Below are 16,691 nucleotides of genomic sequence, written 5' to 3' on the forward strand. Positions count from 1 at the left end.
AAATGTTGGTTACATCTAAAAATTTACCCAAGGTTCACTACTAGGTCCCTATAGTGAGTTCCACATGCAAAATCTTTGCAGATGACAAATATATGTAACCAAGTCAATACACCAGAAGAATACCAAATAATACAAAACAATATAAACAATTTTGTAGAGTGGTCTGATAAGTGGCTAATGAGATTCAGTCCCGCCAAATGCAAAGTTACGATATGCATACAGGAAGGAACGATCCACGGCACACCAGTGAGATCAGAGGGGTTAATATATCAGAGTCCATGTCAAAAAAAGACCTGGGGGTACTATTTAATGATAACTTAAAATTTGACATACACATAGACAGGATCGTGTCTGTAGCAAACAGTATCCTTGGACTTGTGAAGAGAACATTCAAGTATTGGACAAATGAGGGCTTCACGACCATCTACAGGACATATATGAGACACCATCTGCAGTATGGTTTCCCCAACAAAGAGGAAACATGAGCAAAATAGAAAAAGTCCAATGAAGAGCCACTAGGACATTCCCACATCTCAGACACTTTATCCTACCTATGAACAGCATCTTAAAACTCTCAACATCCCAAAGCTGGAGGACTGTTGAAGACAAGGAGACATGATTAAACTCTGGAAGATACTGGAAGAACATGAGAACATAAATCATTTAGACTTTTTCAAAGGACAGATGCCAGTGTGTGAGGGAACTCATGACAGCTGTACTAAATGCGATTCAATAAATCACAAACCGGAAACACATTTGCACACAGAGGAATCAGTCACTGGAACAGACCCCCAGAGAATGTAGTGAGTGCAACCTCAAAAAATATTTTTAAGGAAAGGTATGATAAATACATGGTACCGATACAGGTGGGAATGGAGGCGGGCAGTAGGATCTATATAGGTCAGTAGCAAACCTATGGATTTTATTGGTAAGTCTATGGCATCTTTATAAGGGATGTCATCACCTGTGGCACCTTTATAAGGGATGCTATCATCTAGGGTACTTTTGTGAGGGATGCCATCACCTGGAGCACCTTTGTAAAGGGTGCCACCTCCTGGGACACCAATATAAGGAATGCCAGAATCTGGGGTACTTTTATGAAGGATGCCATCACCTGTAGCACCATTATAATGTATCCCAGTGCCAGGGATAACATTATAATGAGTTCTAAAACCTGGGGCACCTCTGTAATGCGTACCGTACCCTTGCTGTAGGAACATTCATAGAGGATGCCATCACCTGGGACACCTTTATAAGGAGTGCTAACACCTGGGGCACCTTTATAAGAAGTTCCATAATCTGGGGCACTTTCATTATACTGCAGGTACCAACACCTGGGATGCTTTGTAACTAAGTACCGATAATCCTTAAGGTGACACAGGACCACCTTAAAAGAAAAAAAAAAATTACCTTTGAGTGGAAAGGTTACAAGAGGATGGGAATAAGGCAGAGTATAAGAGAGAAGTGGAGGAACGATTGGGCAAATATGAATTGGAGCAGATGGGGGACGTGGAAGGTGTGTGCAGGATATTTACAGAAGAAATATGTGCAGCATGTGATGTGGTGTGTGGGAGGAAGAGAAGATGGAGGGGGGTGCAAGGAACAGCGTGGTGGAATGAAGAGGTGAGACAGGCTGTGGCACAAAAGAAGAAAGCATACAATGAATGGATGAGAAATAGGGGCGTGGAAGAAGTTGAGAGGCGGAAGAGAGAGTTATATGTAGAAAGAAAGAGAGAGGTGAAAAGATTAGTAAGAGAGAGTAAGGAGAGAGTGGATGAGGAATTTGGAAGGAATTTGAGTGTAAAGTGGAGGGACTGTAGGAAAATGTTCTGGAAAGAGGTGAAGAGAGTAAGACAGGGTGGAAGTGATGTTAGCTGGGGAGTGAAAGCTAAAAATGGTAGATTACTAGTGGAGAAGGGTGAAAAAGTGCGCAGATGGAGAGAACACTTTAAGGAATTGTTGAACATACAGGATGGAAGTAATGCGAGTATAAGTGGCTGGGAGAAGGAGGGAGGTGAGAAGACAGGAAGAAATCAGTAGGATAGAAGTTGTGGAAGCAATGAAGAAAGTTAAATTGGGGAAAGCCCCAGGAATTGATGGAGTGTGTGGTGAAATGCTGAAGCATGGGAGATAGTAGTAGAATGGATGTGGAAGATGTGCAAATTGGCCTGGGAGGAAGGTAGAGTCCCGGAGGATTGGAAGTCAGGTATATTTATTCCCTTGTACAAAGGAAAAGGGGAAAAAGAAGTGTGTGGTAATCATAGGGGCATTTGTCTTCTTTGTATAATAGGAAAAGTGTATGGTAGGATACTTATTGACAGAGTTAGAGAAAGAGCAGAGGAATTAGTTGGAGAAGAACAGGGAGGCTTTAGGAAGGGAAGAGGTTGTGTAGATCAGATATTCATTCGTAGATCTTTAGTGGAAAAATTTCTAGAGAAGGGAAAGAAGTTGTATGCGGCTTTCATGGATTTGGAGAAAGCATATGACAGGGTGGATAGACAAGGATTGTGGAAAGTATTAAGAATATATGGAGTAGATGGAAAGTAGGAGGACTACTGGGCCTTGGGATAGGTCACTGCCCCCAAGAAATAGGCCCTGAGCCTTTGCCCAGAGTCGGACAAAAAAAAAAAAATGTTGAATGCTGTGAAGAGTATGTATGATGGTGCTAAGGTTGCGGTGCGTGTGGATGGTGAACTAAGTGAATTTTTCTCTTTGAAGGTTGGGTTGAAACAGGGATGTGTCATGTCTCCATGGTTGTTCAATCTGTACACGGATGGGGTAATAAAAGAGGTACAAGGTAGGGTAGTGGATGTTGGAGTGGCCCTGGTGAGAGAGGATAGTGTTTGGAAACTCCCTGTACTGTTGTTTGCAGATGATACTGTGTTGTTGAGTGAAGACGAAGGGGAGCTGCAAGGCTTGGTGGATGAGTATGGGAGTGTGTGTAAGAAACGGAATCTAAAGGTGAATGTAGGGAAGAGTAAAGTGATGGTCTTTGAGGGAGGTGAAGTCAGTGAATGTACAGTGAGGTTGGATGGCGAGGAATTGGAAAATGTGAGTACCTTTAAGTACTTGGGTAGTGTGATGAGTAAGGATGGAGGTTTGGAGGGTGAAGTGCTTGAAAGGGTACAGCAGGGAAGAAAGGTTGCTGGTTCCTTGAAAGCAGTGATAAGAAACAGGGAAGTGAGCATGGAAGTGAAAAAGTTACCACATGACAGTATTGTGATACCAACTCTCACGTATGGAAGTGAAGCTTGGACGTTGTTGGAAGGACACAAGTCAAGAGTGAGAGCAGTGGAAATGAGTTATTTAAGAGGAGCCTGTGGAGTCACATGGAAAGACAGGCTGACGAATGAGGATATAAAGGAGCGTTGTGGTGTGGATGTGATAGGAAGCGTTATGAGGAACACACTGAGGTGGTTTGGCCATGTGGAGAAGATGGAGGGTGAAAGACTGACAAAGAGAGTGTATGTGAGTGAGGTGGAGGGGGGAAGAGGGAGGGGGAGGCCAAGGATGAGATGGAGGGATGGGGTGGAGAGATATATGAGAGAGGGGGATGTGAGTTGGGAGCAGGGCAATGAAATGGCGGGGGACAGGACAATGTGTAGGCTATTTGTTTGTGGCCACCCCAAACGGGATTGAGGTGTCTGGCAATAGATAGATAGATAGACCTTTGAATTGATTCAGAGACTTTGTAAAGATGTACAGAAATGCATTTTGGAGTGTGAAGAGGATCCATCAATAAGTATGGAAAAGTACAGTATGATTATGGTACATAAAGGATAGGCTGGGTAAGGATAAGTTTGGTTAGATTAGCATGAAGTTGGTTATGTTGGCATAAAATAGGTTACATTAGGTTAGGGTAAATAATGTTGGGTTAAATTATGAAAACTTAGGTTTGGATTAGTAGGCACTGATAAAGGATTTTTTTTTTTTTTTTTTTTTTTTTTTAAATAGCTTTCCAAGATGACGTCTGTCAGTCTTTGCACACCACAATATGGTTTCCATCTGTAAACCAATACTGCTTATTACACTGCTTTTCACAACTTTTAAAAGAAATAAAAACTTTGAAATTGTAACATGCAGCCAGAAAATACCTAAAGAGTCCCATACAGAGCTTAGGTAAGGAAAAAATGGAAGAAAACTGCAAAATAAGGTGGTCCTATGTCTCCTGAAGGATTACCCAAGTACCAACGTCCTGGGCACCTTTGTTGAGAATGTCATCATCTGGGGGGCAACTTTATAATGAGTGACAACACCTGGATCACCTGATAAGAAGTGCCAACACCTGGTAGGCTACTGCTTTATAAGTGTCAAATGTACTGCACTGTTCTAACCTTGAACTCCAACAATTGGAAGTGTTTTTTTTTTTTTTTTTTTTTTTTTTTTTAATGCTACCCTTGTTTCAACCTCATCTTCAGATGAACTGTGGGAGCCTAGTCTCGGGCCCTAACATTTTGATGGTGGTACTACAGTATGAAATTAGCAGTTAGCATTTTTCCATCCTGTTTTAGCTTCATCTTTAAACTGGGCCGTGAGAGATTAGCCTCAGACCCTTATGCTTGAAAGAGGTGTTATGAGAGAAGTAGTAATAATTTTTCCCTCATGTTTCAGCTTCATCTTCAATACTGGTATGGAGAAAGTGGAGGAACTTCGCCATGAGCTGGTGGAAGCACACAGTGCATTCCAAATGGCCCAAAAGAGGAAATGGCATTTTCTTAAGGAATATCATCAAACCATCATGAATATTTTAGTAAGTACATGTTGCTGTAGTGACCCCAGGTTCATCTGAAATGTGAACCCAGTGGACTGCAGGCTGAAGTTCTTGAGAATATTTTACAGTCAGGGACTTGAGTTTGTCTAATATTTCACCCCTTCTGTTTCTCACTTTCCTCTGCTTGCTAATACTCCCAGGATGAGAGAAGCTTGGTATGTTTATTTGCCCATAGATGATTCTCCTTGGTATATTGCATCAGGGAAGAAAGAGACAGACATGCTTTAAGTATGAAGTAGGCACTGTGCAGTGATAGGTGAATTTTTGTCACAGTACATAGTTTTGGCTGCAAGTTTTGGCAAACTTCCCTCTTTTCCAGTGCTTTTACTGGGTACCATCATACTCTAGTTCTGCATAACTACAGTACACTGAAAAAGGACTGGAAGTGTTTAATTAGAGTCAGAGTGAAAAATAATCAGTTCAAAAGTTCCATTATGTTTCCTTTTAAAGAAATCATAATTTTGAGGTTGGCTGTGGTACAGCTTATGTTTTCAATGGACTGGAAGCTGACCAAGTTCCAGAACCAGTTTATTTCTTCCCAGCAGTTGGTGGAAGCAGTTGAGGAAAAAGAAATCTAGGATGTGTAATAAGATTTGTAAGAATGTGAGAGTTTCATCTTGGATTCTGCATATGTATATAAATACTTCTTGGCTAAGAGTGATGACTGTGTGGCTGTAGTTATCAAGTCTGTAACCATATTTTGTTTGTAGTAAGAAATGATAAGCATATTATTAACATGTGTTCTGCTGCCTGGTAACTTGTATTCAGTTCTTGTCTTTTGTGTTCATCAAACTGATACTGTATTGTTGAGAAGTGGGATTTGTTAGATAGGAAGTACTGGAACTCTGGAAGGTTCTCAGATCTCGTATTTTTCAGTTACGTGTCAGTTAGCTTGCCGCTGTGAGTGGATGTACATTGTAATGTTATGCATTCAGTCTTATTCCCAATTTTCTCTATAATGCTTTGTTTAGGTTATTGTTAAATCATATAATTTTATCTCAGTTTGTACGCTAAACAATTTAGAGTGTTACGCAGTGTAAGAAAACTCTGGATATTTTGGATGTCTCTGAGTTGGTAACTGTCGCTTCTCTGAGAGTGTAGTGGCTCATTCTAGTAGCCTATATAGGAAGCTTATATAAGGATGGGGAAGGGACTAGAGGTTTTTCAGTTCAGTTTGAGTTTAGTTCAGCGTCAGTGCAGTTAGTGAAGATTGTATAGCTCCAGTACTGTACTTGTGAAAACAGTGAAGTGTAGCTGGCAAACATTAAGTGTAATTACGTGGAAAATAAGTACAGCGAACATAAGAAGCCAGTGTTTATTTACAACGTCTGAGCTGATCTCGTTGATGCACACCGAAAGGCTGAGCTTACGAAGAACAACTCACTGGGCACCGTCCTTCCTATACTGAACGACTGCTGTGGCGGTGTGGGACAGGGACATAACAGTATTTTGGTTAGCTCCTTATTTAGTCATTGTAATTTTTTTTTCCTCTCTCTCTCTCTCTCTCTCTCTGGACCCTTCCTCACCCCATTTTTTAGTGGGAAAATAGGTCTGGATAATTATGGTGATATTGTTAATGATGATTTTTTTTTTTTTTTTTTTTTTTTAGTGTGTCCGACCTTAGGCAAAGGCTTCAGGGCCTATTTCTTGGGGCAGTGACCTATCCCAAGGCCCAGTATTCCTTCTACACCTCCACATGTCACCACTTCGGCACTAACACCCACCATCCATATTGAATACATGCTGGAGTTGTCTCATACAAGACTAGTGTATTGATATTAGCGGGGAGCAGGGGTATTTTTACAACATGTCGGCAGGTCATCTGGTAGATCAGGAAAGTCTGCTTTTAGGAAATTCAAATCCTTAAACTGTTCCCTGCCCCAGTCGGGATTCGATCCTTGGTCCGTTAGGACTGCAGGCTGCCGCTCTACTGATTCAGCCACCGCCTCCCCCGGATGACTTAAGGGTTATGGCGAGATTATCATCAGCAAGTGTGACATTTGGTATCGTTTTAAGTTTGAACTTTTAAGCGCATTTGTTATTGAGCTGTATTTATTCATTCAGTGCCCAGTTCAAGGATGGTAAGCAATAAAAGATGATGATGATGATAAACTGCTGAATGGGAGGCCCTCAGGCAGTACTTCTTTGGTTTCCCATGGATTGATCATTTCTTCCATGGCCGAGAGCCATCTTAGTGTGCCATACGCATTACGGAGGTTATTTTCTCAGGCATGGAATTATACATTCCTTTCTCATATCCTTTGACTAATGCAAAAAAAAAACATGGTTTAATGACACTTGTTCTAGTGTGATCCACAACATGGAGAAGGCCTGCAAAAGGTACCAGAGCCAACCCAACCCTGAATCTCATCTTTTTTATGTTTCTACCCGGAATCATGCTAAGTCTGTTCTTCGCTCTGCTAAAAATAATTTCATTCATACTAAATTCTCTGAACTCTCCAACTTGAATTTCTCCCACTCCTTCTGGCACCTTGGCAAAAACATTTCCAACAACTTTACCTCATCATCCTTCCTTCCTCTTTTCCACTCTGATGGCCCTGTAGCTATTTCTTCTAATAATAAAGCAGAACTCTTCTTTCAGACTTTCTCCTACAATTCCACCTTAAATGATTCCGGTGCTGTCCCTCCATCTCTTCCCTCCTCTGACTTTCTTATGGCTGACATTAAAATTTCTTCAGTTGATGTATTTTGTGCCATCATTGGCTTCAATATTAACAATGCATTTGGGCCTGATGGAGTCCATCCTGTTGTCCCCAGGAACTGTGCTTCTGTGTTTACACCCTGCTTAGGTAAACTCTTTCAAATTTGTCTGTCAACTTGCACTTTTCCTTCTTGCTAAAAGCTTTCATTCAGCCTGTCCCAAAGAAGGGTGACCATTCCCAACCCTCTAACTATCATCCAATTGCTTTAACATCCTGTATTTCAAAAGTTTTCGAGACTGTTCTTAACAAAAATATTTTAAAGCATTGTTCCTATCACAACCTTCTTTCTGATCGTCAGTATGGGTTCCACAAAACGCATCGTTGGTGATCTTCTCATTTACCTTTCAGACTCCAGGTCATCCACCTTTCAGGACTTTGGCGAAAGCTTTGCCATTGCACTTGACATATCAAAGGCTTTCAATCGAGTCGGGCATAAATCTTTAACATCCAAGCTACCCTCTTACGGTTTCTATCCTTCTATCTGTGCCTTCATCTCTGGTTTCCTGTCTGGTCGTTCTATATGGTAGCCGCTGTTGTAGATGGCCACTGTACTTTTCGTAGAGCTATCAGTAGTGTTGTTCCTGAGGGCTCTGTCCTATCACCAACTCTCTTCCTTTTATTCACCAATGACCTTGTAAGCTTTACATTAACTCTATCCACTCTATGCTGATGACTCCACCTTTCACCTTTCCATTCGCTTCCCGCAGCATCCATCTCAGCAGTTACTTCAACAAACAAGGGATGAGGCTATGGCACACCTACTGTCTGACTTGGCTTATGTCTCTGATTAGGGTAATAATAACCTTGTTTTTATGCATCAAAAACTCAGTTCTTACCTATATCAACCAGACAGAATCTTCCACAGGAATACCCTCTAATTTTTAACAATATCCAGCTCAATGCTGCATCATCTTTAAACATACCTGGGGCTTCATTCTCTCGAGATTTATCTTGGAAAGAACATATTACCTCACATGTTAAATCTGCTTCCAAGAGATTGGGTGTGCTAAGCTGACTCCATACATTCTTTACCCCTTCACAGTTGTTGACTATACACGAGTTTTATCCCTCCCCCCCCACCGTGTGGAGTACAACTCTTATGTGTGGGGCGGTTCCCCACATACAGCTCTTCTCAACAGGGTCGAGTCAAAGGCTTTTAATCTCATTAACTCTCATCCTTGTACTGGCTCCCTTCAACATCCGTCTCTTTGCCACACTTTTGCATCTTTATCTCTATTCTGTTGCTACTTCAATGGTCACTGCTCTTCTAAACTGTCTGCTTGCATCCCTCCAGTACTATGGCAGGCACGTAGCACCCACGTAGCAGCAAACTCTCATCACTTTTCTGTCCAACTCTCTCATGCAAGAGTTAACCACTATTCCCAGTCCATCATGTATGCAACAGATCAGCTCTTGAACTGTCTCCCTCTGTCTGTTTTTCCTACTGCCCACACTTTTCAGCCTTTCAGGTGTAGTGTGTCCAAGCATCTTGAAATTAATGGATTTTAAATTTGGCTCTCTCTTATCTTGTTTTTGTTTCTTTTCTTGGAGGGAGCAATTTGTAGGCTGCTGGCCTTTGATTTCTCCTTTCTTGCATTAAAAAAAAAAAAATCTCCCATCAGGTTGTACATCTCGAGAATCTGCGTACCAGCATGCAAGAGTACTTTGAGCTGAGGAATGAAGGTTTGCACAACACCCTCAAAGACATCGATGACAACCTCAACCAAGCCTCAGATGTACACACAGCTCTCACCAGCTACAGGTCAAAGCTTCTGGATGCCTGCAACAACCACCTTCAACCACAAGCCACTGTCACTGATGCTTCTCTTTTGGTAATAGCATCATCTGTCTACCTGTTTATCTGTCCATAGTCAGGTGCTTCACTCATACACATTCGCACTCTTCCAGTCAGTCTTTCAAACAGACCTCACCGACTACACAAGCCTCTGTCATTGATACTCCTTTTTGGTAATAGCATCATGTCTATCTCTTTATCAGTTTATAGTCAGATGTCTCACTCATGCCCACACTGATTGTGAACCATTCAATTAGATGCCCATTAACCCTTACACACGCTTCACTACCATCATAAGGTTGTGTGATGTCCCCATAGTTGTTTAATATATCTATGGATGGGGTACTCAGAGAAGTAAAAACACAAGTCATGGAGAGAGTGATGGTGTTGGTAATGAATGGTAATGGATGAAATAACTCTAATTTGTTGTATGCTGATGATGCAATACTGCTTGCAAATCGCGGACAAGAACCGTAGGCTAGTGCAGAGTTTTGCTGATGTCTGTGAGCAACATGCCTTGAGAATAAATGTAGAAAAGAGTAAAGTGATGGTTACTTAGAGAGAAGGCAACTCCCAGTGCGATGTTACAGTGAATGGAGAGAGACTGGAATTGGTGAGAGAGTTCATATACCTGGGTACAGTGATAGAAAAGAGAGGAAAATGTGCAGAAGAGGTTGAATGTAGAGCGACACAAGGAAGAAAAGTAGCTTGTGCAATGAAGGCCTTGATAAGAAATAGAGGCTTGAGTGTTCCAGCTGCACGAGGCTTACGTGAAGGAGTGTTAGTGCCAACTTTAAATATGGGTGTGAGACTATGGTGTGGCATGAAAATGAAAAGTCAAGAGTAAGAAGTGGAGATGGGACTGCTGAGGAATGTATGTGGAGTACAGAGGGTGGATAGGATATGAAATAATGTGATTCGTGATGGATGTGGAGTGAGGAAGTCGGTGGACATCAGAATCGAAGAGAGTGTACTGAGATGATATGGTCATGTGGAGAGAATGGATAACAATAGAGTGGTGAAAATGGTATATCTGAGCAAATTTGAAGGAGGGAGGAGGTGAGGTAGGCCAAGGAGAAGGTGGAGAGATATGGTGGATGAATATGTGAGGAAGAGAGGTTTGGAAGTCGTTGAGGCTAGGGAACTGGCAAGAGATCGAGCTGGGTGGACCAGTGTTGTGAGGAGAAGTGCATTATCAGGGATTTAGCATCCCTTTTTAAGGCGGCAGCGTCTGGATTGACTCAATTGGATACGTTTATGTGAAGCTACACAATGTGGTGAATGTTTTTGGCATATCCAATGGAGCCAGGATTCTGGGGGCTTGAATGATGAGTAAATGGAAGCATAGCCCATTGAATTGAGCAAACTGGGGCTGTCTGGGCATTGCTACTCCTCACCCTGCCCTAGGGTGGAAAAGGAGGTCCGGATGATGATGATGATGATGTCTCACATACACTTTTCTAGCCAGTCTTTCATACAGACTTCACCAGCTACAGGTCACACTTTATTAATGCCTGTAATGACCACCTTCAGCCACCACTCACTGTTACTGATGCTCCTGGTGCTGATAAGGAATTTACACTAGGTGGTGCTGTGCACCCTATGTGCAACAGCTACATCATCCACCCAGGATCCAAACCTCCTAACATTCCCCTGCATTTCACGCTGGGAAGGACCATGGTATGACCCCGGTGGGGTGCTTTCTACCACAAGGGGGCACTGCATTCCTACATGATGTATGTATTGTAGTGTGCCTGGATGACACCGCAGAAGCATTTGTTTACCTGTGGTCGACAGATCTGCTCGGCCAGACAGATTTGAGCTAAGTGGGTTAAGTAGCAACAACAAGTGATGCTCCTGTTTTGGTAAATTCAGCATCAATCCATGTCTGTCTGTCTGTCAGTCTATCTGCTTTGTTGCAACAGATAAATGGTCAGGATGCAGAGAATGTACTGGCAGTGTCCAGCTATGTTTAGGTAATGTCAGGTAATTTTATTCAGCTGAGACTGAGTATAGAAACCTGAGTGTTAAAAAGTTATAATGAGGATAGGAGGTACTTTTTTAAAACAGATTAATGGCCAAGGCATTGATGATCTCCACGCGGTGTCGAGCCAGACGGAGAGTTGCGTTCTCCTGGTCAACAATTTACAAGACAAATACTGTGCCCTCATGTCAGACATTGAAGAGAAGATTCCAGAGAAGGTAAACCAGCGTTTTGTTACAGAAGTAGTAGCAGTGATACTAGTTCAGTAGTAGTTACAACACAGGCTTATTTGAATGTGAACCATATGGACTGTAGGCTGAAGTTACATCCCCCTTTTTTTGGAGGACAGGGAAAGAACTAAAGGACATTTGCAAAACTGGGGTGGACTGCAAGCTAAAATTACCCCTCTCCTCTTTGAGGGGGAGGGGGGGATAGGGAGGAGGCTGAGGGATACAGTATTTGTATAACTGAGCAGCTCCACCACCTGGTTATATCAGTGCCACTACATGAAGGCAGTGTTGTGTTCTGCATGTCACCAACTTACAAAGCAGATACAGTGTCCTTATGTCATATATTGACAAGAAAATATGAGAGATGGTAAGCAAGTATTTAGTTATTTAATTAACCCCTTCAATCTTTTTTTTGGGGGGTTGGGGGGGACATTGTGGTGTTGCTGTTGATGTGCTGGAGAGTGTTAGGAGAAGTACCCTTAGGTGGTTTGGTCATGTGGAAAGAATGATGAATGAAATTGTGACTAGACTAGTGTATGTGAGTGAGGTGGAAGGAGAGGGGGAGACAGAGGATGAGGAGGAGTGGTATGTGAGTGAGGTGGAGGGAGACAGAGGATTAGAAGGAGTGGTGTCTGAATTAAGTTGGATGAGTTGAAGGAAGGCAGCCTGATGGCAAAGGACAAGGTGCACATGGAGGCAATTTGTTTGTGACCATTTCTTCCAGGATTAAGGTGTGTAACCACAGATAGTTAGACTCAACTGTAGGCAAAACAACTTTAAATAAGACTTATGGTTCCAGATTAGTGCAATACTGAGTGAGACGGAGTGTCAGATCAAGGTGGTGGATGAGGCTCGGTACAAGGAGGCAATGGGGTTGTTGGAGCGGAGTAAGGAGGAGTTGGATAAGGCTATACAGATCCTGGAGGGCATGGAGAAGATGAAGCAGCAAATGGAGTGCCTCTTTGAGATACTACGTAAACCCGCCACATCCACTTAGACCTAGTATGGAATGTGTTTCAGATTCTTTGGAAACCTTAATCTGTCCATGTAAACAGCTGATGGAGTGTTTTAATTCTTTGGAAACTTAGTGCTGTACACTCTCCTTAAGCAGCAGATGAAGTGCCTCTTCCAGATTCTCTGGAGACCCACCACATGCACCTAGACCTTGTTGGGAATGTATTGCAGATTCTTCACAAATGTGGCACTATTCACATACACTCTTCAAGAACCTAGCACAGCCCATGTAAACAGCAGATGGAGTGTTTTAATTCTTCAGATACCAAGTACTATTCACTTAAACTGCAAGTGGTATGTCTTAAATTCATTGGAAACCTTGCACTGTCCACTTAAACAGCAGATGGAGTGTCTCAGATTCTTTGCAGCCAACCACTATCTTCTTTCAGATTCTTCATAAACCCAGTGCTTCCACAGTATGGAGAGTTTTTGTTAAATGTTGATGATGTTATTGAAGGCAAGAGTGGCCAGTTGCTTCATCTGAGTAGCATTACATGAGCAATAAGCCCCAGCCATTCCTCAGAATGAAACCCTTCTGGGTCACAGCCAGTTGGAGCACCTTAACTCAGTAGATCACTGGGAATCTCAAAATCACATGAGTGCAGTGGGTCTAATGCATTACATCAGCACAACACAAAAGCCTACTTTTGATGTCACTACATGGACCATTGTCACCTATAATATCAAATTTACCAATATCCCACAGTTTACATTTCCAGTTGTGTGAAAAACTGAGAAAACATTCTCAGATCGAAATGAGAATTGTTTGTGTATCTTAACTTTTTTCCATTCAACCAGTGTGGTAAATTGGGATAAAATGGTTGTTATTAGTGTTGTTGTTGCTCTACAGTAATCTGGAGAAGAACCTGATGGATTACAAGCTGTAGTTGTGCTTCTGCAGTCTGTCATCTTTTTTTCAGGGAATAGTGAGAGTGTTGAGGGATGTTGGTACAGTTCTGTATAACTAGGCTGTGGAGCAGCCTTGTCATATTAGTACCACACTGTGAAGATGCTGGAGGAAACTGGTAGCTCAGCTTTATAGTTAGTAATGGAACTATAACAGGCAATTTTTCCCTAATTTACTGAAGACTTACAAAAGAGCAAAAAGGATGTCAAAAGAGGCTACTTGTAATGAAGATTTTGTTACTTTATTCCTTGTTTTTTACATAGGCTACTGTTACTTCCTTTCATGGCTATGTGTACAGATTATTATTTTTTTACTATTCATTTTCATTATCATTTCAATGTCATTCTAATGTATAGTACAATATTTGCTCTCCTTTTTTTTTTTTCGTAATTCAGTAAGTCTTAGTTTTTAAATCTTACTGACTGTTTCAATGAGATTTTTGGATAAGACTGAATCTTACTGACTGTTTCACTGAGATTTTTGGATAAGACTGAATCTTACTGACTATTTCACTGAGATTTTTGGATAAGACTGAATCTTACTGACTGTTTCACTGAGATTTTTGGAAGAGACTGACTATAGTCAGCTTGTTTTCAGCTGACTGAGCTGTGCCACAGACACAGCTTGAATACTAAGTTGTGGTTGCATGTAACTGGATGAACCATAGTAATGAGGCAGGAATGAATCGGCTTCTGAGGTTGTCATTATCGTACCCTGGCAACCTACCTTTCAAAAGTGCGTCCGATTTCATGTCATATTATACACGAATCATGTTATTATGCACGAATATATTATACACGAATATTGTTATACACGAACATATTATACATGAATCACATGCTTCTCATATTATACACGAAATCAGACGCACTTTTGAATGGTAGGTTGCCAGAGCATGATAATAACAACCTCAGAGTCATGCGCCGCGACTATAGTCAGATCCAATGCTCAAGTTGAGGGATGGACAGCCAGCGACAAAAAAGAGACACCATCAGTTTAGCTGCATGGGATTAGGGATCTTTGTCAGGTGAAAACAAACCGACTGTTCTGTAGTTACCTGTTAATCAGCAGTCAACTAAATCGTTTAAATCCGGTGATGCCATTTTGTAGCTTATTCTTGCTCGTATGTCCAGGCTATATTTTTTCATCTTAGAGAAGATCTTTTGTAGTAAAGGGGTCAGTGATTAGTGATATTATTTCTAATTCACCTAGTCTCCCTAGTTCTAAAAGTCTCTCCTAAATTGAATATAATCATGTGGAGAGAGCTTATATGAAATTAATAGAGAATACAGTTGCATCTCTACTTAGGAATTTAATTGGTTACGGAGTTTGCTTATTACTTGAACAATCTGGAAATATTCACTTATACCCAAGGCCAAATATATACAAATCATGTCAGCAAAGAAACTAAAATTGTATACCAGTTGCTTTAAGTAAATTTAATCATGAATACAGTAGCATTAAGTCTTAATAATTACCGTAAAATGCTGTATTTTGTAAATGTCATTAAAATGATAATTCTGTGGTCTTCAAAAAAATAAATAAATAAATAATAAAAAATTTGTACTGTAACATGAGTTCATAAGTAAGCAGCTGTATATTATTGAAATGAGCAGGTAGTTAATTTCATATGTGGCTGTCACCATAAATTATCATTTACAGTAGAATGGTGCTGATTCAGAATGAGTTGAAAGGATTAAGTTTGTAGACTGTGGACAGCATTATTGTTTTGTTGGTGAAGGATGCAGGAGTGTGGGTGTAAAGTCCATTCTGCATCAGAATTACACTTGGGCTTGACTCACGTCCTTTTCCTTTCATACTTTGCCAGCATGTGAGAGAGTTATTCTGGCTATCACTCACTTTGTGAAGAAGGTCTGGTCCTACAGTAGGTCTAATGTGAACTGATATAGAGAGAGAGATACAAATGACTCAGCCTTCCACACCTGCCCATATTCTTTCAATCATAACTCCATCACCTTTAACCTCTTCAGTCTAATAATGCATATTTATTTTCTCCTTGCAATGGTGCTGGAGAAGAACAACTTCATGTGGTGGCCTAGATGGGGTTGTGGAGTTGCCTGGTTATAGAAATGTCCCTCACTCCCCCTCCTGTTTGTCAAGATAATAGTGGACTGCAGGAGTAAGGCAGTATCAGCCTGCAGTCCATTGATGCCATATCAGGATGAACCTGGAGTTGCAGTCAGATAGATTATTTTCTGGTCAGGAGGGCTGATAGGAGGTTAGTGAGGAATGTTAAAGTTATAGGAAGCGAGAAATGTGTGCAACAGCACAAACTGTTGATTTGTGAGATGGTGCTTAAAGAACAAGTGATGAAAAAGAGTACTTATGTACCTAGTAGGAAAATATGGAGGCTGGAAAACCAAGTAGTAAGGGATGCCTTCTATAGCGAGATGAGGAGAGTGGTGGCTGAAGAGGGAACCGTAGACAGAGGCGTTAATGAACAGTACAGAGCCCTGAGGAACAACCTCTTGAGAGTTACTGATGTAATATGCAGTTGGACAAGGGGCCCATCAAGACACAAAGCAACTTGGTGGTGGGATGAGGGTGTAGAAGCTGCAGTTAAAGAGAAAAGAAGGCTTTTCCGGGAATGGAAGGAGGGTGGTAACAAGGAGGAATACTTGGCTGCCAAGTGTAGGGCTAAACGAGAAGTATACAGATCAAAGTCTGAGTCACAGAGACTTTATTTGATAACCTTAATCATGAGGAAAGGAAAAATATGATATTTAAGGCAGCAAATCAGATGAAGAGGGATAATGGGGATATGAAACCTAAACCTGGTAGAGTGCAGAACTAAGTTGTCCTCCTGCAGTCCACTATCCTCCTTGAAAGGGATAGGGAAGCTGTTGAGGAACATTTGTCTTTTTACCAAGTAGTAGATCCAGCATAGGGAGGGAGTTGAGGGATGTTTGTATAATGAGACAGTAGTGCTGACCAGTTTACATCAGTGCCACCACATAAAGGCATCCCTCTTCAGCACCAAATATTGTCCATTCCAAATCATTGCAATAGTTGCAGGTGGTGGAGTTAAGAGTGCAGGAGTAAGAGAAGGCATGAAGGGAGTGAGTCCTGGCTGAATGTAAGTCTGTTTTGGAACAGATTAAAATTGCTGTTTGTGGAATTATATTGAAGAACATCATTTTGTAAGGAGGTATATCTGTTTGCTTCTTGATACTGATGAAAATAATGTTTGACACTTGTATGATTTTCAACTTCACTTAGCTTAAAATTGTCACCTCTTCATTGAGA

General features: G+C 41.4%; 1 protein-coding gene across 1 annotated transcript; it reads left to right on the plus strand.

The window, feature by feature from the left end:
- Positions 1-4,630: 4,630 nt before the first annotated feature.
- LOC145398784 (uncharacterized) lies at positions 4,631-12,500 on the plus strand. The gene is made up of 4 exons (XM_080271593.1): positions 4,631-4,750; positions 9,117-9,326; positions 11,360-11,491; positions 12,303-12,500. The coding sequence occupies exons 1-4, from the start codon at positions 4,631-4,633 to the stop codon at positions 12,498-12,500; spliced, it is 660 nt and encodes a 219-aa protein (XP_080127719.1).
- Positions 12,501-16,691: the final 4,191 nt, after the last annotated feature.

This window comes from Coenobita brevimanus, chromosome 46 (genome assembly GCF_032717465.1).
Source record: "Coenobita brevimanus isolate Jiangsu-jjx chromosome 46, ASM3271746v2, whole genome shotgun sequence".
NCBI classification, from domain to species: Eukaryota; Metazoa; Arthropoda; class Malacostraca; order Decapoda; family Coenobitidae; genus Coenobita; species Coenobita brevimanus.

What these genes read in the sequence shown, in the direction of transcription:
- LOC145398784 (XM_080271593.1), top strand. Translation starts at nt 4,631, where the DNA reads ATGGAGAAAGTGGAGGAACTTCGCCATGAGCTGGTGGAAGCACACAGT. An exon ending in TCACTGATGCTTCTCTTTTG is followed by an intron (nt 9,327 to 11,359) that starts GTAATAGCATCA and finishes TTTTTAAAACAG; the next exon opens with ATTAATGGCCAAGGCATTGA. An exon ending in AAGAGAAGATTCCAGAGAAG is followed by an intron (nt 11,492 to 12,302) that starts GTAAACCAGCGT and finishes TTATGGTTCCAG; the next exon opens with ATTAGTGCAATACTGAGTGA.